At 51.9% G+C, this 23315-nt stretch overlaps 1 protein-coding gene across 7 annotated transcripts; it reads right to left on the bottom strand.

Annotated features, from left to right (window-relative positions):
- Positions 1-10: 10 nt before the first annotated feature.
- On the bottom strand, positions 11-23295 carry TSNAXIP1 (translin associated factor X interacting protein 1). Of its 7 annotated transcripts, XM_005592284.5 has the most exons (16): positions 23165-23295; positions 15264-15363; positions 7433-7545; positions 7160-7286; positions 4351-4444; positions 3286-3482; positions 2801-2936; positions 2246-2415; positions 2004-2163; positions 1798-1928; positions 1518-1643; positions 1234-1386; positions 1006-1115; positions 703-829; positions 500-606; positions 11-324 (listed from the first exon to the last, which is right to left on the bottom strand). In XM_005592284.5, the coding sequence occupies exons 1-16, from the start codon at positions 23209-23211 to the stop codon at positions 84-86; spliced, it is 2139 nt and encodes a 712-aa protein (XP_005592341.3). In that variant the 5' UTR covers positions 23212-23295; the 3' UTR covers positions 11-83. The 7 variants fall into 7 exon arrangements, 6 of the variants coding, with proteins under 6 accessions (XP_005592341.3, XP_015298421.3, XP_005592343.3 ...); XR_012429020.1 differs by lacking the exon at positions 1798-1928; XM_045382653.2 differs by lacking the exon at positions 500-606 and having other exon boundaries at positions 182-324.
- Positions 23296-23315: the final 20 nt, after the last annotated feature.

Genomic DNA, 23315 nt, shown 5'->3' with positions numbered 1-23315 from the left:
GAGAATGGCATGGGTTTAGACAAACGCTTTTATACTAAAAGCTAGGGGTTAGCAGGACGAGCACGCAGGCTGCACACAGGCTCCTAGTTTGCAGGCTCTGGCTCTCGAGGTCCCGCACGCCTGATGTCAATCACCTGAAGCCGCTCCAGGGCAGTCTGGAGGATTTCCACCACGCCTTCTTCCTTCTCGTCACTGTCCTCTGGCAGTTCCAACTCAGGGAGCTGGAAGGCCTGGCTCATGTAGGTGTTCACAGTCTGCTTGTCCAGGCTGGGGTCGATGGTCATCAGGGCCCCTCGCAGCTTGGGCAGAGTCACCTCCTCATGGCTGCCCCACAGGAAAAGAGAGTGACAGGCCCTGACCCCTCCTCTCCATGCCCCAGACTCCCAGGTGCCCTCCTCTGTGCTGAGCTTGAGTAGTGGATGGTGCATGGTACACAGGGAGACCCAGGGGCTTCAGGGGCCCAGCCTGTGGGACTTGCCTATGGATCAGGGTCACTCACAGTTCTATGCCCAGCTCCTGCTTTAGCTGCAGTAAGTACTCATCCTTCTCATCCATGTATTGTTCCCAGAGCTTTTGCACAAAGGGCTCACTCTGGCCCTCCTCATCCTGGGATGGGCCACAAGTCAGGGGGAGGGCATATTGGCCTGGGTCCAACCAAGGCTGGGGCAGGGGCCAGGCCAGTTCCCGGACCCACATACCCACCTCCATAAACAGTGAACGGTAGTTGAGCAAGTCTGCATTGCTGCTGCTGGGATGCCAGCCCCCTGCCTCCATCAGCTCCTGGATTTGCTCTTCTGTCTTGAGAGGGAAGGTACTCTTGAGGACAGTGCTGTAGGGGAGACATGAGGGCCAACAGGGACCTGCTGAGGCCTGCTTGTGCCTCTCCGTAGTGCTCAAAAGGGAGTGAGTTCCAAGGCTGTGGCCCTTCCCACCAGGTGCCCCTTTTCCCTGCAGATGCAGGAACAGTTGGGTAGGAGTTGGGGGTGGCCTGGACCAGCCTCTCACTTGAACTGCTCCATGGTTAGTAGCCCCTCGTTCTGACTGTCAGCATTTGTCATCTCCTTCAGCAGCTGGGCTACTGTCTCCTTCTGGGTGACATACACATTCTCACTCCGCTGTAAGGAGAGAAGCATTATTCACTTGCTCTTCCTGGGAGTGGTGGGGGCAAAGCTGGTCTATGCTAGGGACAAAGACCCCTCTCAGTCTCCCCAAGGGGAATAGGCCCCAGCTCACCTTTCCCATCAAGACTGCATAGAACTGACTCATAAGCTCGTTGGAGTGGAAGATCTTGATATTTTCAAAAATAGTGTAAGCCCAGGCCATGGCATCACTGGGCCCAAAGCGACGCTCAAGGAAATTGAAGAAGAAGTCTGGGAATGTCTCTTTCTGCGGGATTGAGGAAATGCTCGGTCAGCCTGCTTTACGGTTGGTTGGCCCTCATCCCTGGCACCTCTGGACCTCCAGAGGACCCTGGATATGAAGACCACGCTGGACCAGAGTGGCTGGTGAGATCTGACCTGCTCCTCAGCAAGACGTTCCTTCCAGGCATCCTTGAGGAGGTCGACCACATCCTTCTTGCTTGGCTTCTTGTTCTCCACGAGGCCATCAAACCGAAGAAAAGCAGGGATGGCTTCCCCATAACCCTAGGAGGGAGGATATCAGCTCATCTCTGGACCCATCTGTGGCCCCACCCTCAAGCAGGGAAGAGCCCCAGTTGGTTCCCCGAAAGCTCATCTGAGCAGCAGGGCATAGCTGTTCTGACTCTGGCCCAAGCCCCACTCCTGGGGCCTCCCCTACCAGACCAGGGAAGAATTCTTTCTCCCGCAGCAGCCCTGAGCCAATCTCTTCCAGGAGCACGTCCACCAGCTGGTCGCTGTTCTTGCCCTCAGCCAGCATCTGCCAGCGCTCTGGGCCCCCAGCCACCACATCTGCATGTGGGGAGAGGGAGCTAGAGTCTGGGCCCACATGTAAGCAGGACCTGGGGCCCCGCTGGCTGCCCTCACCTTCACATTTGGTCCAGTCAGGCCTTGGCGTGGAAGTGCGCTGGATCTCCTGCAGCTCAGAGAAGAACTGGTCCCGCTCCTTCAGCGTGCTCATGTGCAGCTGCATCAGGATCTCATGCTCCTTGCGAACCTCCTCGTAGCTGGCTCTCAGGGTGTCCAGCTGTGGGCAAGGACATTGGCCCTGGCCCCCCACCTGTGAGACCCCGTCCTACCCTCCTGGCCCTGCCTGCCTGCCTCAGCACCTGCTCCTGAAGATCCTTGTTGGTCTTCTCCTGCATTTCAAAGTCCCTCCTAGGGACTACATCTCCAAAGTTGGCCTTCATGGTGTTGAGTTCCATCTGCGTGCGGGTCAGGTCTTGCCGGGTCATCTTAAGAGCCAGGGTTAACTTCACAGGGTCCTCCCCCCAGATGCCTGCCAGGGGAGGGGGCCCACCAGCCCGTGTCACCCTGGCTTTCTCGGGTTGCCCGAAGCCCTCTGCCCTTCCCGGTTGGGGTTCCCTGGGTCTTGCCCACAGTGCTACCAGCCTAGGGTTTCAGGCTAAAGTCTAGAAGCCCAGGAAACTGAGTAACAGGCCTGTCCAGCCCACCAGGAGCCTAGGCTGCCTCAGCTACCAACTGTGTTCCTACAATTCTCAGTTCAACTCAGAAGATACACAGCCCTGGGAGAGGCAGGGACATCTCCCCCCTGAATGGTTATGGAATGAGCAGGTCTTAGGAATGTTGAATGAATGGGGCTTAGGAGTGAGACCAGACTCCTCCAGCATCTCAGAGAAGAGAGAAACCCGATTCAGGCTTACCTGGGGACTGGGCTAATGACATGTCCTCCCGCTGGTACCGCAGCTCGTTCAGGTCTGCGATGAGTATCTTACGGGCATCTCGCTCACTGAGGTAGTGCAGGTACTCCTCAGCCAAGTTCTTCCTCAGTTTGGCCACCTGTGGAGAAGGTGGCTGTGTGGTCAGGGGCTGCCCTTGAACCCCTGTATGCAGTCGGTCACCCCAGGGAGTGGGCTGGGTGCTGGGTTGCCCCATTAGGGCCTGCGAACAGGAAAGGTGAAAGAAGAAGGAGATTGGCCATTTCTGAGAATTCGGCAAGGTACCACTGCTTCCCCCTTTGGGGAAAGTGCTGAGCCTAGCAGCAGGGCAGAGGGTGGAGTGAGCAAGGCTCTGGGGGTAAGGTGGTGGCTCAGTGTGTCACTCCTTGTAGAAAGGCAGAGCGGGGTAGGGGGTCACCCTTGTAGTGGGATTGGCAGAAATTCGGGGTCATCACACCACTTCCATTCACCTCGCTCTGCAGTGAAATCTTCTCCTCATTCTTTTTGTCGATGAGTTTTAGTAAATTCATCTTCTCTTTCTTGAGCAGGGAGATTTCATGTTTCTCCTCAGCTCTCATGGCCAGGATCCTCTCATTGCAGTCCTCATTCACAGTGACAAGCTTGGCCTTCAGGGGCTCCAGAGCCCGGATCTTCTCCCTTTGGTGGGCTAAGCAGAGACAGGTGGGAGAGCTGCTTTGGGGCCATGGACAGAAGACACAGACCCTAAGGTCATGGGTGAGTGGCTATGTCACTTGCAAACCCCAAGAGTCTCTGCATGCCTTGTTCAAAGCCATGGTCCCTGTTTCAGGCCTTCCTGCACTTGATTTTAAACCAAGGGCAGAGTTCAGATGAAGACCGGGGTGTCTCCCGTGTCCTTTCCCCGACAGCCTTAAGTCCTGCAGCTGCACTATACCCTGTACCTCCTGAGCCTGGCAGGGGAGCCTGCTGACTCCCAGAGGTGCTCACTCTCTCCTGGGGTTCACTCTGTTTTCAACAGGGACTGCTCCACTGTGCTTCTCAATGACAGGGGTGGTCAGGTGCTCTGGGGTGCCCTATAACGGAACAGTCTGTGCAGAATGGCTGAGGGGCTTTGGTGACCTCAAGGCCCAGTTGGGTAGCTGCCCCAGCCCTGCTGTGGAGCGCCAGAAGGTCGAATAGGATCTTCTCCACCCCTTCCAGGCTGGGACAAGGAGGGGAGCTGCATTTCTGCATTTTTTTTTTTTTTTTTTTTTTTTTGCGATGGAGTCTTGTTCTTTTGCCCAGGCTAGAGTGCAGTGGTGTGATCTCAACTCACTGCAACCTCCACCTCCTAAGTTCAAGCAATTCTCCTGCCTCAGTCTCCCAAGTAGCTGAGATTATAGGTGTGTGCCACCATGCACAGCTAATTTTTTTGTGTTTTTAGTAGAGACAGGGTTTCACTATATTGGCCAGGCTGGTCTCAAACTCCTGACCTCAAGTGATCTACCACCTTGGCCTCCCACAGTGCTGGGATTACAGGTGTGAGCTACTGTGCCTGGCAGGAGGTGCATTCTTACCCAGCATCCCCTCATATGCATTCTTGATGGAGGATAGTAATGGCTTGTACGTTTTGAAGTCCTCTATGAAGAACTCAAAGATCTCTCTGTAAGGCTGGCAAGAAAAAGGAACCCATCATCTCCTGGCCCACAGCTGCCACCCTTAGTGGGGAACTATTTTTCTTTTTCTTTTTTCCTGAAATGGAGTCTTGCTCTGTCACCCAGGCTGGAGTGCAGTGGTGCGATCTTGGCTCACTGCAACCTCCGCCTCCCAGGTTCAAGTGATTCTCCTGCCTCAGCCTTCTGAGTAGCTGGGATTACAGGTGCCCGCCACCATGCTAGGCTAATTTTTGTATTTTTAGTAGAGACGGGGTTTCACCATGTTGGCCAGGATGGTCTCAATCTCCTGACCTCGTGATCCACCCACCTCGGCCTCCCAAAGTAGAGGGATTACAGGCGTGAGCTACTGTGCCCGGTCCTGTGTTTTTCTTTACTGGGCTTAGTAGTATTCTGGCGTAAGGCTGCCAGGTCACTTATATTCAAGTAAATGCCCTAGACACTACCCGGGTACCTCACAGTGCCATGGAGCCTGGGGGGCAGCTCTCTGGAGGCCTGTCCTGATGCTGTCTTTGAGGCCTAGTGGACCACCATGACCACAGACAGATCTCCACTCTGTGCCTGAGCCCCTCTCTGGCTCTCCAGGCAGCCAGCCTCTTGCCTTCTAGACACAGTATCATTGGCCTCTCACTTGTAACCTCTTCCCATCTTAGAGCCTGGTAGATTCAGGAGATTGAAGGTTGTACCCTTGCGTCCTGACATGCAAGTAGGGGTGTGGTCCCCTGTCCCATTTGGACACATGGGAGGTTTCTGGAGGCAGCATTGCTCACTGAAATGAGCACAGTTAGCCGGGCGCGGTGGCTCACGCCTGTAATCCCAGCACTTTGGGAGGCAGAGGCGGGTGGATCACCTGAGGTTGGGAGTTCGAGACCAGCCTGACCAACATGGAGAAACCCCGTCTCCACTAAAAATACAAAATTGGCCGGGCATGGTGGCACATGCCTATAATCCCAGCTACTAGGGAGGCTGAGGCAAGAGAATCGCTTGAACTTGGGAGGCGGAGGTTGCGGTGAGCCGTGATCGTGCCATTGCACTCCAGCCTGGGCAAACGAGTGAAACTCCGCCTAAAGAAAAAAAAAAAAAAAAAAGAAATGAGCACAGTCTCCAGAGTCAGCCCTGAGTTTGAAGCCCAGTCCCACTACACCATAGTGGTATGCCTTCTTCCTTATCTGCTCAGGAGATCGATGTAAGGCCCCAGCCCAGGGCCTTGCACTTGCACACAGCCAGTGCTCAGTAAATGCTTTAGTCAATGACTAAGTCAAAAGGCAGGAATTATCTGTCATCATCCTTGTTTGAGCAGATTTGGTGATTCTCTCCCTAATATATACCGGAATCTGGGTTGGATCTTATGTATATGTATCTCTGTCTCCCTCCCTCCCTCCTTATGCATCTGGGCTGGTTCCTTAAGCTTGGGGTTGTTGCCACTGGGCTGGTAAACACGGCGTGACCCCTGCTTGCCCAACTGCCAGCATCAGGCTCCATTCACTGATGTCGTGACCTAACCTGGGCACCAGGGATCACAGAGCTGTAGGGACTGGGCACAGCATCCAGGCCACCTGACTCAGGTGAGGAAACTCTAGCCTCAGGAGACTTTCACATCCACATTGCAGCCTTGCCTGCTCACTGGCGTTTTCTTTTTTTTTTTTTTTTGAGACAGCGTCTCACTCTGTCGCCCAGGCTAGAGTGCAGTGGCACGAACTTGGCTTACTGCAAGCTCTGCCTCCTGGGTTCATGCCATTCTCCTGCCTCAGCCTCCTGAGCAGCTGGGACTACAGGCGCCCGCCACCACGCCCAGCTAATTTTTTGTATTTTTAGTAAAGATGGGGTTTCACTGTGTTAGCCAGGATGGTCTCGATCTCCTGACCTGGTGATCTGCCCGCCTTGGCCTCCCAAAGTGCTGGGATTACAGGTGTGGGCCACCGTGCCCGGCCTTCTTTTTTTTTTTTGACAGAGTCTCGCTCCGTTGCCCAGGCTGTAGTGCTGTGGCACGATCTTGGCTTACTGTAACCCCTGCCTCCTGGGTTCAAGCTTGCAGCTGGGACTACAGGCGCCCGCCAACACGCCCGGCTAATTTTTTTGTATTTTTAGTAGAGACGGGGTTTCACCGTGGTCTCGATATCCTGACCTCGTGATCCATGTTGGCCAGGCTGGTCTTGAACTCCTGACCTCAAGCGATCCTCCTGCCTCAGCCTCCCAAAGTGCCGGGATTACAGGCGTGAGCCTGAGCCACTGTGCCCGGCCTCACTGGCATTTTCATAGGATGTTTCTTGCTTCTGTTCAGGGAAGGAGACCCAGGAGAGCTGGGAGAGGTGGGTATCCCCTGAAGGTCTGAGGTGCTCACCTGGTAGGTGAGGCTTTTTTTGTTTTTGAGACGGAGACTCACTCTTGTCGCCCAGGTTGGAGTGCAGTGGTGTGACCTCGTCTCACTGCAACCGCTCCCTCCCGGGCTCAAGTGATTCTCCTGCCTCAGCCTCCTGAGTAGCTGGGACTACCAGTGCTCACCACCATGCCCGGCTAAATTTTGTACTTTTAATAGAGACGGGGTTTTGCCATGTTGGCCAGGCTGGTCTCGAACTCCTGACCTCAGGTGATCCACCCGCCTCGGCCTCCCAAAGTGCTGGGATTACAGGCGTGAGCCACTGTACCTGGCCGGTAGGTGAAGCTTCTTCCCACCCTTTCCCCGCCCTCCCCAAGTTTCTTCTGTGGCTCTGACCTGCAGCCTTAGTTCCTGGGTGGAATCTGTGCCCAGGTCCAGCAGGAGGAGCTCCTTGCGTAGGTAGTTTTCCAGCTCCTCCAAGTACCGGGGCTTGGCAGTGCGAAAGGGATGCTGCTGGCAGCTCCTGCAGGGGATGGTGGCTGATAATGTGGCCAGCACCCCCACGGGGCTCTTGTGCCCTCAGTCTGGGGCAACACACGCCCCTGCTGTCTCCTGGCCCAAAGCCTGGCCCATGCCAGCCCACTCACCATGGGACTGACCCTGGCTTACCCTACTCGCTTCCGGTAGTCATCTGAACAGGGTTTTCGATTTTGCAAAATGGTCTGGCCACTGGTGTATGTGGGCCATGGGGACAGGTGCCCACCCATGGAGAACTGACCAGTCTGCAGGGAGGGACAGGTGGGGTTACCATGGCAACATTGCTCCCCTTACTAATGTTTCTCTCCATCCCTCCTCCCCCAGTCCTGACTTTTTTTTTTCTTTTTGAGACAGTCTTGCTCTGTTCCCCAGGCTGGAGTGCAGTGGTATGATCTCAGCTCACTGCAACCACCACCTCCTGGGTTCAAGCTATTCTCTGCCTCAGCCTCCCGAGTAGCTGGGATTACAGGCACCCACCACCATGCCTGGCTAATTTTTGTATTTTTAGTAGATACAGGGTTTTACCATCTTTACCACACCCAGCCAGCCCTGATGTTTTTTACAGACATCTCTCAACATGGTTCATAATTAAGACTGTGGGTTCTTGAGTTAGAGAGGGCTGGGGTTAAGTCTCAGATGTCCCTTATTAGCTATGTCAACTTCTCTGAGCCTTAGTCCTCACGTCTGTAAAATAGGGATGATGGTAGTCTTTGTCACAGTGTATTGATGTGAGGATGCAATGAGAAAGCATAGTCGGGCATAGTGGCTCACGCCTGTAATTCCCAGCACTTTCCGAGGCTAAGGTGGGCAGACACGAGGTCAGGAGATCGAGACCATCCTGGCTAACACGGTGAAACCCCGTCTCTACTAAAAATACAAAAAAAATTAGGCTGGGCGCAGTGGCTCACGCGTGTAATCCCAGCACTTTGGGAGGCCAATGCGGGATCATGAGGTCAGGAGATTGAGACCATCCTGGCTAATGTGGTGAAACCCTGTCTCTACTAAAAGTACAAAAACAAAATTATCTGGGCGTGGGGTGAGTGCCCTTAGTCCCAGCTACTCGGGAGGCTGAGGCAGGAGAATGGTGTGAACCTGGGACGCGGAGTTTGCAGTGAGCAGAGATCGTGCCACTGCACTCCAGCCTGGCGACAGAGCAAGACTCAGTTTCACAAAAAAAAAAAAAAAAAAAAAAAAAAAAAAAAAAAAAAAAAGCTGGGTGTGGTGGCATGTGCTTGTAGTCCCAGCTACTTGGGAGGCTGAGGCAGGAGAATCGCTTGAACCCGGGAGGCAGAGGTTGCAGTGAACCGAGATCGCGCCATTGCGCTCCAGCCTGGGCAACAAGAGCAAAACTGTCTCGAAGAAAAAAAAAAGAGAAATAGAGAAAGCATAATGTGTGCTTTATATGGACCCTGGCACCTGCTAGGAACTCAGTAAAGATCAGCCATTCTGGCCTGGCCAATGGCTTATGCCTGTAATCCCAGCAGTTTGGGAGGCCAAGGTGGGCAGCTTTTAGCACTTTGAGGCCAAGGTGGGCAGATCACTTGAGGTCAGGAGTTTGAGACCAACCTGGCCAACATGGTGAAACTCCATCTCTATTAAAAATACAAAAATTAGCCTGTAATCCCAGCACTTTGGGAGGCCGAGACGGGCGGATCACGAGGTCAGGAGTTCGAGACCATCCTGGCTAACACGGTGAAACCCCGTCTCTACTAAAAAATACAAAAAACTAGCTGGGCGAGGTGGTGGGCACCTGTAGTCCCGGCTACTCGGGAGGCTGAGGCAGGAGAATGGCATAAAAACCCGGGAGGCGGAGCTTGCAGTGAGCTGAGATCCGGCCACTGCACTCCACCCTGGGCGACATAGCGAGACTTCGTCTCAAAAAAAAAAAAAAAAAAAAAAATTAGCTGGGCATGGTGGCGCATGCCTGTAATCCCAGCTACTTGGGAGGCTGAGGCAGGAGAATCTCTTGAACTCGGGAGGCAGAGGTTGCAGTGAGCTGAGATTGAGCCATTGCACTCTAGCGGGGGAGACAAGAGTGAAACTCCATCTCAAAAAAAAAAAAGACTATCAAAATGGATGTAATTATTTATATATGTATGTTTATATGTATGTATGTATTTATTTGAGATGGAGTCACACTCTCTTGCCCAGGCTGGAGTGCAGTAGTGCAAACTCTGCTCACTGCAGCCTCTGCCTCTTTTTTTTTTTTTTTTTTTTTGAGACAGAGTCGCTCTACCGCCCAGGCTGGAGTGCAGTGGCCGGATCTCAGCTCACTGCAAGCTCCGCCTCCCGGGTTCATGCCATTCTCCTGCCTCAGCCTCCCGAGTAGCTGGGACTACAGGCGCCCGCCACCTCGCCCGGCTAGTTTTTTGTATTTTTTTAGTAGAGACGGGGTTTCACCGTGTTAGCCAGGATGGTCTCGATCTCCTGACCTCGTGATCCGCCCGTCTCGGCCTCCCAAAGTGCTGGGATTACAGGCTTGAGCCACCGCGCCCGGCCAGCCTCTGCCTCTTGAGTTCAAGCGATTCTCCTGCCTCAGCCTCCTGAGTAGCTGAGATTACCAGTGCCTGCCACCACGCCCAGTTCTTTTGTATTTTTAGTAGAGATTACAGGTGTGAGCCACCGCACCCAGCTCACACCTGATTCTCAGCACTTCGGGAGGCCCAGGCAGGCGGATAACCTGAGGCCAGGAATTTGAGACCAGTCTGGCCAACATGTTGAAACCCCATCTTGCCGGGCGCGGTGGCTCACGCCTGTAATCCCAGCACTTTGGGAGGCCGAGGCGGGCGGATCACGAGGTCAGGAGATCTAGACCATCCTGGCTAACACGGTGAAACCCCGTCTCTACTAAAAATGCAAAAAATTAGCCGGGCGAGGTGGCGGGCGCCTGTAGTCCCAGCTACTCGGGAGGCTGAGGCAGGAGAATGGCGTGAACCCGGGAGGCGGAGCTTGCAGTGAGCCGAGATCGCGCCACTGCACTCCAGCCTGGGCGACTAAGCGAGAGACTGTCTCAAAAAAAAAAAAAAAAAGAAACCCCATCTCTTCCAAAAATACAAAAATTAGCCGGGACTGGTGGTGCACGCCTGTAATCCCAGCTGCTCCGGAGGCCAATGCAGAAGAATTACTTGAACCCTGGAGGCAGAGGCTACAGTAAGCAGAGATTGCACGACTGCACTCTAGTCTGGGCGACAGAGAGAGACTCTCTCACAAAAAAAAAAAAAGGCCGGGCGCGGTGGCTCAAGCCTGTAATCCCAGCACTTTGGGAGGCCGAGGCGGGCGGATCACAAGGTCAGGAGATCCAGACCACAGTGAAACCCCGTCTCTACTAAAAATACAAAAAATTAGCCGGGCGCGGTGGCGGGCGCCTGTAGTCCTAGCTACTCAGGAGGCTGAGGCAGGAGAATGGCGTGAACCCAGGAGGCGGAGCTTGCAGTGAGCCGAGATCGCGCCACTGCACTCCAGCCTGGGCAACAGCGTGAGACTCCGTCTCAAAAAAAAAAAAAAATAAAAAAAAATAAAAGAGATGAGGTCTCACTATGTTGCCCGGGCTGGTCTCGAACTGCTGAGATCAAGAGATCCTCCTGCCTTGTCCTTCCGAAGTGCTGGGATTACAGGCTTAAATCATGGCGCCCAGCCTAATTTTTATAAAAGCACAAAATAATCCTGGAAGACACCTGAGAGTTTATTTTTTATTTTTTTCTTAGAGACAGGGTCTTACTCTGTCACCTAGGCTGGAGTGCAGTGACCCGATAACACCTCACAATAACTTCAAACTCCCGGGCTCAAGAGATCCTCCCACCTCAGTCTCCCTAGTAGCTAGGACTACAGGGGCACACCACCACTCCTGGTTAGTTTAAAAAATCTTTTTTGTAGAGATGAAATCTCCCTATGTTGCCAGGCTGGTCTCAAACTCCTGGTCTCAAGCAATCTTCCTTCTTTGGCCTCCCAAAGTGTTAGGATTACAGGTGTGAGCTGGCCTTGTTTTTCAGACTTTATTTATTTTTTGAGACTGAGTCTCGCTCTGTCGCCCAGGCTGGAGTGCAGTGGCACAATCTCTGTTCACTGCAGCCTCCGCCTCCTTGGTTCAAGCGATTCTCCTGCCTCAGCCTCCCTAATAGCTGGAATTATAGGCGCATGCCACCACGCCCAGCTAATTTTTGTATTTTTAGTAGAGATGGGGTTTCACCATGTTGGCCAGGCTGGTCTTGAACTGACCTCAGGTGATCCACCCACTTCGGCCTTCCAAAGTGCTGGGATTACAGGCGTGAGCCACCGTGCCCCGTGGTTTTTCAGACTTGTGAAAGACCAGCCCTTGGCCGGACGCCGTGGCTCATGCCTGTAATCCCAGCACTTTGGGAGGCCAAGTCGAGCAAATCACGAGGTCAGGAGAACCAGACCATCCTGGCTAACACGGTGAAACCTCGTCTCTACTAAAAATGCAAAACATTAGACAGGTGTGGTGACACGTGCCTGTAGTCCCAGCTACTCGGGAGGCTGAGGCAGAAGAATCGCTTGAACCTGGGAAGCGGAGGTTGCAGTGAGCGAAGATTGTGCCGCTGCGCTCCAGCCTGGGCGACAGAGCGAGGCTCCGTCTCAAAAAAAAAAACACCACCACCACCACCACACACACACACACACACACACACACACAAAACAGTCCTCGTGTTCTGTCTACTGTTTCTACCGGGAGAAAATGGGGCTACCCTCCTTTGCTTGCAGAGGCGAGTGGAAGCTGGAGAACCAGCTGCCACGGCCGATTGTTGGTGAGGTTATTAACAGCTGAGGGATCTCCGCCCGGTAGGCTGGAACGCAATGCTCCCCGGGCGCTCCGTGCTCTCTGCTTCTCCCGGTAGGTAAAAACGGGAAGGCGGCCCTGGAGGGACGGCGGGAGGGAACACTGCCCCCTGGTGGTTGATGTCGCTCTAAAGAAAGTTGAAATGAAAAAGCCTGGCTCACGGAAGGTGGCAGCTGAGAAGGCTGCCTGGGAGCCTCAGGGCTCTCCCCTAGTCATCAGGTCTTTGGGTTGCGCTTGGTCTCTGCGAATAATCCATATTGACCCCAGCTTTCTCCTCCCTGGAGTCACTCCCACAGGAGTGTTGGGCCAGCCCCACAAAGTGTGTGGCCCATGTGTTTCCTAATTCCCCACGAGGGTCATGGTCACACAAGGAAAACCCATGCTGTTCCACTGTGAGCCAGAGTTGTAAGTTTACTCAAATGTGTTTTTTCCCTTATGAGATTTGGACAATGGCTATTTGCTGATTAATAACAATCCTATGATCATATCAACAAGAGCCCAAAAGTACTTAATAAGACAGCATTGGGGCTGGGCACAGTGGCTCACGCCTGTAATCCCAGCACTTTGGGAGACCGAGGCAGGCGGATCACGAGGTCAGGAGTTCAAAACCAGCCTGACCAACATGATGAAACCCTGTCTCTACTAAAAATACAAAAATTCACCAGGCATGGCTGGGCGTGGTGGTTCACGCTTGTAATCCCAGCACTTTGGGAGGTGGAGGCAGGCAGATCACGAGGTTAGGAGATCAAGACCATCCTGGCTAACATGGTGAAACCCCGTCTTTACTAAAAATACCAAAAAAATTAGCCGGGCGTGGTGGCGGGTGCCTGTAGTCCCAGCTACTTGGGAGGCTGAGGCAGGAGAATGGCATGAACCTGGGAGGCAGAGCTTGCAGTGAGCCAAGATGGCACCACTGCACTACAGCCTGGGCAACAGAGCGAGATTCCATCTCAAAAAAAAAAATTATCCAGGCGTGGTGGTGCACACCTGTAATCCCAGCTACTCAGGAGGCTGAGGTAGGATAATCACTTGAACCCGGGAGGCGGAGGTTGCAGTGAGCTGAGATGGCGCCACTGTACTCCTTCCTGGGCAACAGAGCACGACTCTCAAAAAAAAAAAAAAAAAACAGCATTGGGCTCGGTGTGGTGGCTCACACCTGTAATCCCAGTGCTTTGGGAGGCCAAGGAAGAAGGATAGCTTGAGCCCAGGAGTTCAAGACCAGCCTGGGCAACGTAGTTAGATCCACTACAAAAAATACAAAAAATAGCCAGGTGTGGTGGTGCACTCCTGTAGTCTCAGCTACTCAGGAGGCTGAGTGGGAGGATTGGTTGAGCATGGGAGGTGGAGTCTGCAGTGAGCTGTGTTTGTGCCACTGCACTCCAGCCTGTGTCAGAGCAAAACTCTGTCTCAAAAAAATAAGATTAGCTGGGTGTGATGGCATGTGTCTATAGTTCCAGCTACTTGGGAGGGTAAGGTGGGAGGATCACTTGAGCCCAGGCATTTGAGACTGAAGCAAGCCATAACTGTACCACTGCACCCTGACAGGCAAAAGCCTGTCTCAAAACAAACAAACAAACAAAAAAAACCGCATTCATTTCTTTTTTTTTTTTTTTTGACATGGAGTCTTGCTCTGTTGCCCAGGCTAGAGTGCAGTGGTGTGATCTCGGCTCACTGCAACCTCCACCTCCCGGGTTAAAGCGATTCTTGTGCCTCAGCCTGCTGAGTAGCTGGGACTACAGATGCACCACCATGCATGACTAATTTTTATAATTTTAGTAGATATGGGGTTTCACCATGTTGGCCAAGCTGGTCAAACTCCTGACCTCATGTGATCTGTCTGCCTTGGCCTCCCAAAGTACTGGGATTATAGGCATGGGTCACTGCACCCAGTTCTTTTTTTTTTTTTTTCAATTTAAATTTCATTTCTCGGCCGGGCGCGTGGCTCAAGCCTGTAATCCCAGCACTTTGAGAGGCTGAGACGGGCGGATCACGAGGTCAGAAGATCGAGACCATCCTGGCTAACACGGTGAAACCCCATCTCTACTAAAAAATACAAAAAACTAGCCGGGCGAGGTGGCTGGCGCCTGTAGTCCCAGCTACTCGGGAGGCTGAGGCAGGAGAATGGCGTAAACCCAGGAGGCGGAGCTTGCAGTGAGCTGAGATCCGGCCACTGCAGTCCAGCCTGGGCCACAGAGTGAGACTCCGTCTCAAAAAAAAAAAAAAAAAAAATTCATTTCTCTTCTGATACCTTTGGTACAGCATTCATTTTTATATAAAAACTTTAAAGGCCGGGCGCGGTGGCTCAAGCCTGTAATCCCAGCACTTTGGGAGGCCGAGGCGGGTGGATCACGAGGTCAGGAGATCGAGACTATCCTGGCTAACATGGTGAAACCCTGTCTCTACTAAAAATACAAAAAACTAGCCGGGCGTGGTGGCGGGCGCCTGTAGTCTCAGCTACTTGGGAGGCTGAGGCGGGAGAATGGCGTGAACCCAGGAGGCGGAGCTTGCAGTGAGCCGAGATCACGCCACTGCACTCCAGCCTGGGAGACACAGCGAGACTCCGTCTCAAAAAAAAAAAAAAACAAAAAAAACTTTAAAACAAAGGAATGGCGGAGAGATCTGGAGTGAACATGGTAGAGTGGAGTGAACATGGTAGAGACACATCTCTTTCCTACTGCCTTCACACACCTACTCAGCAATGATGGAGCTATCAACATTTGGCAGCCATTCAGGTAGCCTGTTAGATACTAGGGCCATAAAGACAGAAAGATATAGTCACAGCCTTGAAGGACCTTGGCAGATCGGGTGTGACCATCCCAGCAGGTAGCACAGTGCCTGGCGTGTTGGCGGGAGGGATGTGAAGTGAGGTCCACTGCAGAATGCTGAGCTGCAGGCGAGGGGTGTCTGTGGGCAGAGGTGAGTTCTCTCTCTGCCTGGGGAGATCCGGGAAGGCTTTTCCGGTGAGGAGCAGGCAGCCAGAGTACACCTTTCTTCCCAAAGCGTGGTGAGCCTGGCCTCTCTGAGCCATACTCTCTGAGAAGAAGCCACTTGGTGGGCATGTTTCAGGTGGGTATGTTTCAGGTAGGTGGTACTCTTGGGTTGCAGGAAGGGAGACAGATAGGGTCTGGGGACTGATATTTGGGGTTCCAAAACAACACTGTCACTAACCAGCGTCCTTCGTTTCTGAAGAAGCTTGCGTTTCTGGGTACTCTTGTTTTCTGTGATAAAGGATTCATCTATGGTCACTCCTGAAGGTTGTGGCTGTAACCTGCACAGAGAAGGGAAAACTGATGGTGGGTGACAGAGTCCAGAGTTGGGAGAGAACCCCCATCCTTCCTAGATCCACAAGGCATAGCCATCTCCCCGAGCTAGGCTCTGAGTCTTCCCAGTGCTGCTCCAGATTCCCAGAGAAACTGCCAAGCAAGTCCCTGGCCTTGGGTCCAAACCATTTGCCCTACATTCCCAGAAACATTCTTTTCATCACCAAAATTTCACCAACTACTGCAGCAGCAAGATACCGATATCCCCCCATGAACCCAGAGAACCCCATGGGCCTATACTTCTGTTCAGTGTTCAACTGTGGCTGTGATGTTGGTTTCACGTACACAACTCTGGCACACTCTGGGGCTGTGATACAAAGGGCAGGTGCTGTAGGACAAGAAGCACAGGGTCTGGGGTCCAGGATCTGGGGTGTAAGTCTGAATCCTGCACTTACTGGCTGATAGGGTCTAAGGGCTGACATCTGGGGTTCCAATAGGACCACCCTTGAGCAAGTCATTTAATATCCTCAGACTGGTTTCTTCACAAAGAAGTGGAGACAACTGTTTTTTTTTTTTTTTTTTTTTGAGACAGAGTCTCACTCTGTCACCCAGGTTGGAGTGTGGTGGTGCAATCTCAGGCCACTGCAACCTTCATCTTGCGGGTTCAAGCAGTTCTCTGCCTTAGCCTCCTGAGTAGCTAGGATTACAGGCACCGGCCACCACGCCTGGATAATTTTTGTATTTTTAGTAGAGATGGGGTTTCACCATGTTGGCAGGCTGGTCTTGAACTCCTGACCTCGTGATAAACCTGCCTTGGCCTCCCAAAGTGCTGGGATTACCGGCGTGAGCCACTGTGCCCGGCCAGAGACAACTCTTGCTTTGCATATCTTACACAGTTGTGAAGTTTATTTTATTTATTTATTTATTTTAAGACGGAGTCTCGCTCTGTCACCCAGGGTAGAGTGCAGTGGCGCCATCTCAGCTCACTGCAATCTCCACCTCCCGGGTTCAAGCGATTCTCCTTCCTCAGCCTCCTGAGTAGCTGGGACTACAGTCCCCTGCCACCATGCCCAGCTAATTTTTGTATTTTTAGTAGAGATGGGGGTTTCACCATGTTGGCTAGGCTGTCTTGAATACCTGACCTCAAATGATCCATCCACCTCCGCCTCCCAAAGTGCTGGGATTACAGGCATGATCCACCACCGCGACTGGTCTGAAGTTTAAATACGAATTAGCTGGGTGTGGTGGTGGGTGCCTCTAATTCTAGCTACTTGGGAGGCTGAGGCAGAAGAAGCACTTGAATCTGGGAGGCGGGGGTTGCAGTGAGCCGAGATCGCACCACTGCACTCCCGCCTCAGTGACAGAGTAAAACTCTGTCTGAAAACAAAACAAAAAAAATTAGATGTGTATCTGGGCGTGGTAGCTCAAGCCTGTAATCCCAGCACTTTGGGAAGCCAAGACAGACAGATTGCTTGAGCCCAAGAGTTCGAGATGAGCCTGAGCAACATAGTGAGACTTTGCCTCTATTTATTTATTTGTTTATTTATTTATTTCTGGTTTCAAACTCCTGACCTCAGGTGATCCGCCTGCCTCAGCCTCCCAAAGTGCTGGGATTACAGGCGTGAGCCACTGCACCCAGTCAATTTTTTTTTTTCTTTTTTCTTTTTGAGACAGAGTCTTACTCTGTCACCCAGGCTGGAGTGCAATGGCGTGATCTTGGCTCACTGCAGCCTCTAACTCCCAGGTTCAAGCGATTCTCCTGCCTCAGCCTCCTGAGTAGCTGGGACTAAAGGTGCATACCACCACGCCTGGCTAATTTTTGTATTTTTATTAGAGACAGGGCTTCACCATGTTGCCCAGGATGGTCTCGATCTGACCTTGTGATCTGCCCGCCTCAGTCTTCCAAAGTGCTGGGATTACGGGTGTGAGCCACCATGCCCGGCCTATTTTTTTTAATAAATAAAAAAAATGAGATATGCAAAATACCATGTAAACTGCAATGAACTGCTAGATGTTCATTATGACTGTAGAACGGGAAAAGCCTCTTAGGACAGCCATCCTAGGAAGGCATTTGAGGACCAACAGGGAGGGCTACTGTGGGCAGGCAGGCTCAGGTGGAACAAAAGGAAGAAGTAATTCCAACAATCCATGGGGTGGGGGTGTGTGATTTATGTTTCGGATAGATCTTGTGTTCACTCCTCTTGCTTGCTGGTGACTTTGGGCATGCCGCTTAACATCTCTGAACCTCAGTGTCTTTGCCCATAAAAGTAGGATTAGGACTACCCAAACTCCAGGGAAGTTGAGACCCCTAATGTGAACTCAGTTGAGAAACTCTGTCCTGTAATGCTCCTCAGCTATAGTCCATGGAGCAGTAATATTCCAAACCCTAGTCCTCTATTGCCTCTCGACATTGGACAAGTGTGAGCAAAACACATGGAGTAAGCAGTTGGTGAGGAGAAGGAAGAGTGTCTGCCCAGATGAGTGTGGGTGTAAGACAGTCTTGGAGACCAACAAGGTACAACAGATCAACCCCAAGTGCTCACTGGGTTAAATCAATACCTTCTTATCAAAACTAATCTATTATCCGCCGGTGTGGTGGCTCAAGCCTGTAATCCCAGCACTTTGGGAGGCAGAGGTGGGCAAATCACGAGGTCAGGAGTTCAAGACCAGCCTGGCCAACATAGTGAAACCCTGTCTCTACTAAGAAAATACAAAAATTAGCTGGGTGTGGTGGCAGGTACCTGTAGTCCCAGCTACTCGGGAGGCTGAGGCAGGAGAATCTCTTGAACCTGGGAGTCGAAGGTCGCAGTGAGCCGAGATGGAGCCACTGCACTACAGCCTGGGTGACACAGCGAGACTCTGTCTCAAAAAAAAAAGACTAATAAATTCTCCAAACTCTGTTCTTGCTCATGCTGGAACCACCAGGAAAGGCAAGGTAAGCAAGAAAATTGGGGAATTCTATAAATTCTGAGAAGCTGTTGAATGGAAAAGTTTAGTAGGTAACAGATGTTGTTAGTTTTGAATATCATAGGAGACAACATTATAAAACAGACCTAAAACAAGGCAAACCAAACACCTTCTAAGGCCTGTACACTTATCCAAAAAGCTTAGGATGCTTGGGCTGGGCGTGGTGGCTCACGTCTGTAATCCCAGCACGTTGGGAGGCTGAGGTGGGCGGATCACAAGGTCAGGAGACCGAGACCATCCTGGCTAACACAGTGAAACCCTGTCTCTACTAAAAATACAAAAAATTAGCCAGACGTGTTGGCACGCGCCTATAGTCCCAGCTACTCAGGAGGCTGAGGCAGGAGCATCACTTGAGCCTGGGAGGCAGAGGTTGCAGTGAGCTGAGATCGCGCCACTGCACTCCAGCCTGGGCAACAGAGCGAGACACTCCATTTCAAAAAAAAAAAAAAGGAGCTGAGGATGTATTATGTTAAATATTTTACGGTAACCCTCAGAGGGGAATGGGAAACATTTATATTTCTACCTCAAAGCTAGACAAAACTCATTTTTTTTCTTTTTTTTTTGAGACAGAGTCTCACTCTGTCGCCCAGGCTGGAGTGCAGTGGCGCGATCTCGGCTCACTGCAAGCTCCGACCCCTGGGTTCACGCCATTCTCCTGCCTCAGCCTCCCGTGTAGCTGGGACTACAGGTGCCCACCACCACGCCCAGCTAATTTATTTTTTTGTATTTTTAGTAGAGACGGGGTTTACACCATGTTAGCCAGGATGGTCTCGATCTCCAGACCTCGTGATCCGCCCGTCTCGGCCTCCCAAAGTGCTAGGATTACAGACGTGAGCCACCGCGCCCGGCCTTAAGCTCAGTTATTTAAGAGGTAGTAGGCAGTGGGTTTGTCAGGAACGTATCTTGGTATTCATTGAACGCAAGCTGCTGAGTTCTATCCACCAAGTGCCAGGGTTATGAGTGTGAAGGGAGAAAAGCCAATAGGGAGGAGAAGCCTGCCCCAGGAAAATGCACAATTTGAAGGTCCCTTGCAGAGGGTCCTGATGACATGTTCCACAGTGCTAAGGTCTAGCCTATCCATCATCCTGCCCATCTTTAAAGGGAAAGGATGAGGACACCCACAGTGTCTCTAAGAGAAACAGTGACTCTGGCCCAACATATATCACTAAATCCTGGTGAATAAGGAATATGGTAGATTAATGATGTTTGTATTTGCTTTTAATTTTATTTATTTACTATTTTTGACACAGGGTCTCACTCTCTTGCCCGGACCGGAGTCCGATCTCGGCTCACTGCAACTTTCGCCTCCCAGGTTCAAGCGATTCTCCTGCCTCAGCCTTCTGAGTAGCTGGGATTACAGGTGCCCGCCACCATGCCCGGCTAATTTTTGTATTTTTAGTAGAGACAGGGTTTCATCATGTTGGCCAGGATGGTCTCGATCTCTTGACTCCATGATCTGCCCACCTTGGCCTCCCAAAGTGCTGGGATTACAGGTGTGAGCCACCGCACCTGGCCAATATTTTGTATTGCTATTAGAAACGGGGTTTTTGCCATATTGCCCAGCCTGGTCTCAAACTCCTGAGCTCAGGCAATCCACCCACCTTGGCCTCCCAAGGTAATAGGATTATAGGGGTGAGCCACCGTGCTTGGCTGTGCTTTTTTTTTTTTTTTTTTAATAGACAGGGTCTTGGCCGGACGCGGTGGCTCAAGCCTGTAATCCCAGCACTTTGGGAGGCCGAGAGGGGCGGATCACGAGGTCAGGAGATCGAGACCATCCTGGCTAACATAGTGAAACCCCGTCTCTACCAAAAAAATACAAAAAATTAGCCGGGTAAGGTGGCGGGCGTCTGTAGTCCCAGCTACTCGGGAGGCTGAGGCAGAATGGCGTAAACCCGGGAGGCGGAGCTTGCAGTGAGCTGAGATCCGGCCACTGCACTCCAGCCTGGGTGATAGAGCGAGACTCCGTCTCAAAAAAAAAAAAAAAAAAAAAAAAAGATAGGGGTCTTGCCTTGTTGCCCAGGCTACAGGGCACTAGTGTGATCAGAGTTCACTGCACCCTCTCGAACTCCTGGGTTCAAGTAATCCTCCTGCCTCGGCCTCCTGAGTAGCTGAAACTTTTTTTTTTTTTTTTTTTTTGTAGGGACAGGGTCTTACTATAGTGTTTCCCAGGCTGGTCTTGAACTCCTTACCTCAAGTGATCCTCCCACCTTGGCCTCCCAAAGTGTTGGGATTACAGGCATGAGCCACCATGACCAGCCCTGTGCCTCTTTCTTAAAATGGATGGGGATTCTCTTTCTGGGTCTGCTTCATATCCTTTTCATAGAGAATGGAAGTTTACTAAATTATTCCTGTGCTGGGTAGCAATTCTCTCTCTCTCTCTGTCTCTCTCTCTCCCCCTTTTTTTCTTTTTGAGACAGAGTCTCACTCTGTCACCCAGGATAGAGTGCAGTGGCGTGATCTCGGCTCACTGCAACCTCTGCCCTCTGCCTCCCTAGTTCAAGCGATTCTCCTGCCTCAGCCTCCCAAGTAGCTGGGATTACAGGTGCCTGCCACCATGCCCCGCTAATTTTTTCTTTTTTTTTGAGACGGAGTCTCACTCTGTTGCCCAGGTTGGAGTACAGTGGTATGAGCTCGGCTCATTGCAAGCTCTGCCTCCCAGGTTCACGCCATTCTCCTGCCTCAGCCTCCTGAGTAGCTGGGACCACAGGCACCTGCCACTGCGCCCGGCTAATTTTTTTTGTATTTTTAGTAGAAACGTTTAGTGTCACTGTGTTAGCCAGGATGGTCTTGATCTTCTGACCTCGTGATCCGCTTGCTTCGGCCTCCCAAAGTGCTGGGATTACAGGCATGAGCCACCGCCTGGCTAATTTTTGTATTTTTAGTAGAGACGGGGTTTCGCCATGTTGGCCAGGCTTGTCTCAAACTCCTGATCTCAGGTGATACACCCGCCTCGGCTTCCCAAAGTGCTGGGATTTTAGGCATGAGCCACCGTGCCTGGCCCCAACAATTATCTTTCTCAAGCCTGCTGCCTGGTTCTTGTAGACTAATTTTAACTCTGGATAAAAATCATCAAATTGGCATTTCCTGTTCTTAGGGACTTTTTTTTTTTTGAGATGGAGTCTCACTCTGTTGCCCAGGCTGGAGTGCAGTGGCACAATCTCGGCTCACTGCAAGCTCTGCCTCCCGGGTTCACACCATTCTCCTGCCTCAGCCTCCCGAGTAGCTGGGACTACAGGCGCCCGCCACCTCGCCCGGCTAATTTTTTTTATTTTTAGTAGAGACGGGGTTTCACCGTGTTAGCCAGGATGGTCTCGATCTCCTGACCTCATGATCTGCCTGCCTCGGCTTCCCAAAGTGCTGGGATTATAGGCGTGAGCCACCGCGCCTGGCCTCTTAGGGACTTTTGTAGGCTTTTCACTGTCAAGGCAGCAGACCCTGAAGGCTGAGAGTTTAGTTGGGATTGGGTGGTGTTTTTTTTTTTTTTTTTTTTTTTTTTCTTCCCCACTGGGAATGAGTAGAAGGGGGGACACGACATTCATTCAACACTTACTGGGTGCCTATTTACATACAAGAGCTGTGGTAAGAGCTTCACATATTCTGTCTAAATGTTCCCAACAATGTTTGTGGGGTGGACTGTATCATTCCCATGTTTGAGATATATAAGCTGAGGCCTGGAACTTGAAGGGCCTTCTCTGAAGTCCCAAAACTAGAAAATGATTTGGCCAAAATTTTTGTTTTAATCCATATATATGGCTTTCCAAGCTGATGGAGCTGGTCATATTTTGCAGTATCCAGAGGCTATACACCTGAGTACAGGTAGAAGCTACCCAAAGGATGATCTCACCAGGTTTCTAAAGTATTTCTTTTTTTTTTTTTTTTTTTTTTTTGAGACGGAGTCTTGCTCTGTACCCCAGGCTGGAGTGCAGTGGCGCGATCTCGGCTCACTGCAAGCTCCGCCCCCCCGGGTTCACGCCATTCTCCTGCCTCAGCCTCCCGAGTAGCTGGGACTACAGGCGCCTGCCACCTCGCCCGGCTAATTTTCTTGTATTTTTAGTAGAGACGGGGTTTCACCGTGTTAGCCAGGATGGTCTCGATCTCCTGACCTCGTGATCTGCCCGTCTCGGCCTCCCGAAGTGCTAGGATTACAGGCTTGAGCCACCGCGCCCGGCCTCTAAAGTATTTCTTTACTTGTACATGGTAATATTACTACTTTATACAGTTGTTATGAGGATTAAATATGGTACGTAGGCCGCGTGCAGGGGGTTCACGCTTGTAATCCCAGTTTGAGAGGTCAAAGTGGGAGGGTCGCTTGAGTCTAGGAGTTCAAAACAAGCCTGGGCAACTTGGTGAAACCTCGTCTCTACAAAACACAAACTAACAAAGAAACACCCACAAATTATCCGAGCGTGGTGGCGCATGCCTGTAGTCCCAGCTACTCGGGAGGCTGAGGCAGGAGGATTGCTTGAGCCTGGGAGGTCGAGGCTGCAGTGAGCCGTAGTAGTGCCACTGCACTCCAGCCTGGGCGACTGAGTGAGATCTTGTCTCAAAAATAAAATGTTTAAAAATGTGGTATATAAAGCATGTGGCATATAGTACATTCAATACAAGCTGGTTGTTACTAGCAATGATAAAGTACGCCTGCCCTTTTGCTAGCAGGTACCGTCTTCACTGGGCTAAATCAGCCCGATTTTAACCGTTCCTGCAACCACTGACTCTGTGGTGCTGGAGCCCTAGATCAATGGTCAGAGGCCAGCAGGAGGTGCAGAGGTCCTATCAAGTGCCATTTCCCTCTCTAGAAATACTCCAGCCCTCCTCTCTGCCCTCATCCCGGCCAGCGCCTACCTCGACGCGGACGAGAAGCTGTGGTACTGCGACTGCTGGCAGGCCATGACCCACGGGCAGGGGGGCAACCAGCACCCGCGGCCTGGGAAATTGTGGTAGTGTACAGCCCGTCGCCATGGCGACCAGGCCCCAGAAGCCCCCGCGGTGAGGG

This window comes from Macaca fascicularis, chromosome 20, assembly GCF_037993035.2.
Source record: "Macaca fascicularis isolate 582-1 chromosome 20, T2T-MFA8v1.1".
Taxonomy (NCBI): domain Eukaryota; kingdom Metazoa; phylum Chordata; class Mammalia; order Primates; family Cercopithecidae; genus Macaca; species Macaca fascicularis.
The sequence above is the reverse complement of the archived record's forward strand: the minus strand, read 5'-3'. Positions and strand labels throughout refer to the sequence as shown.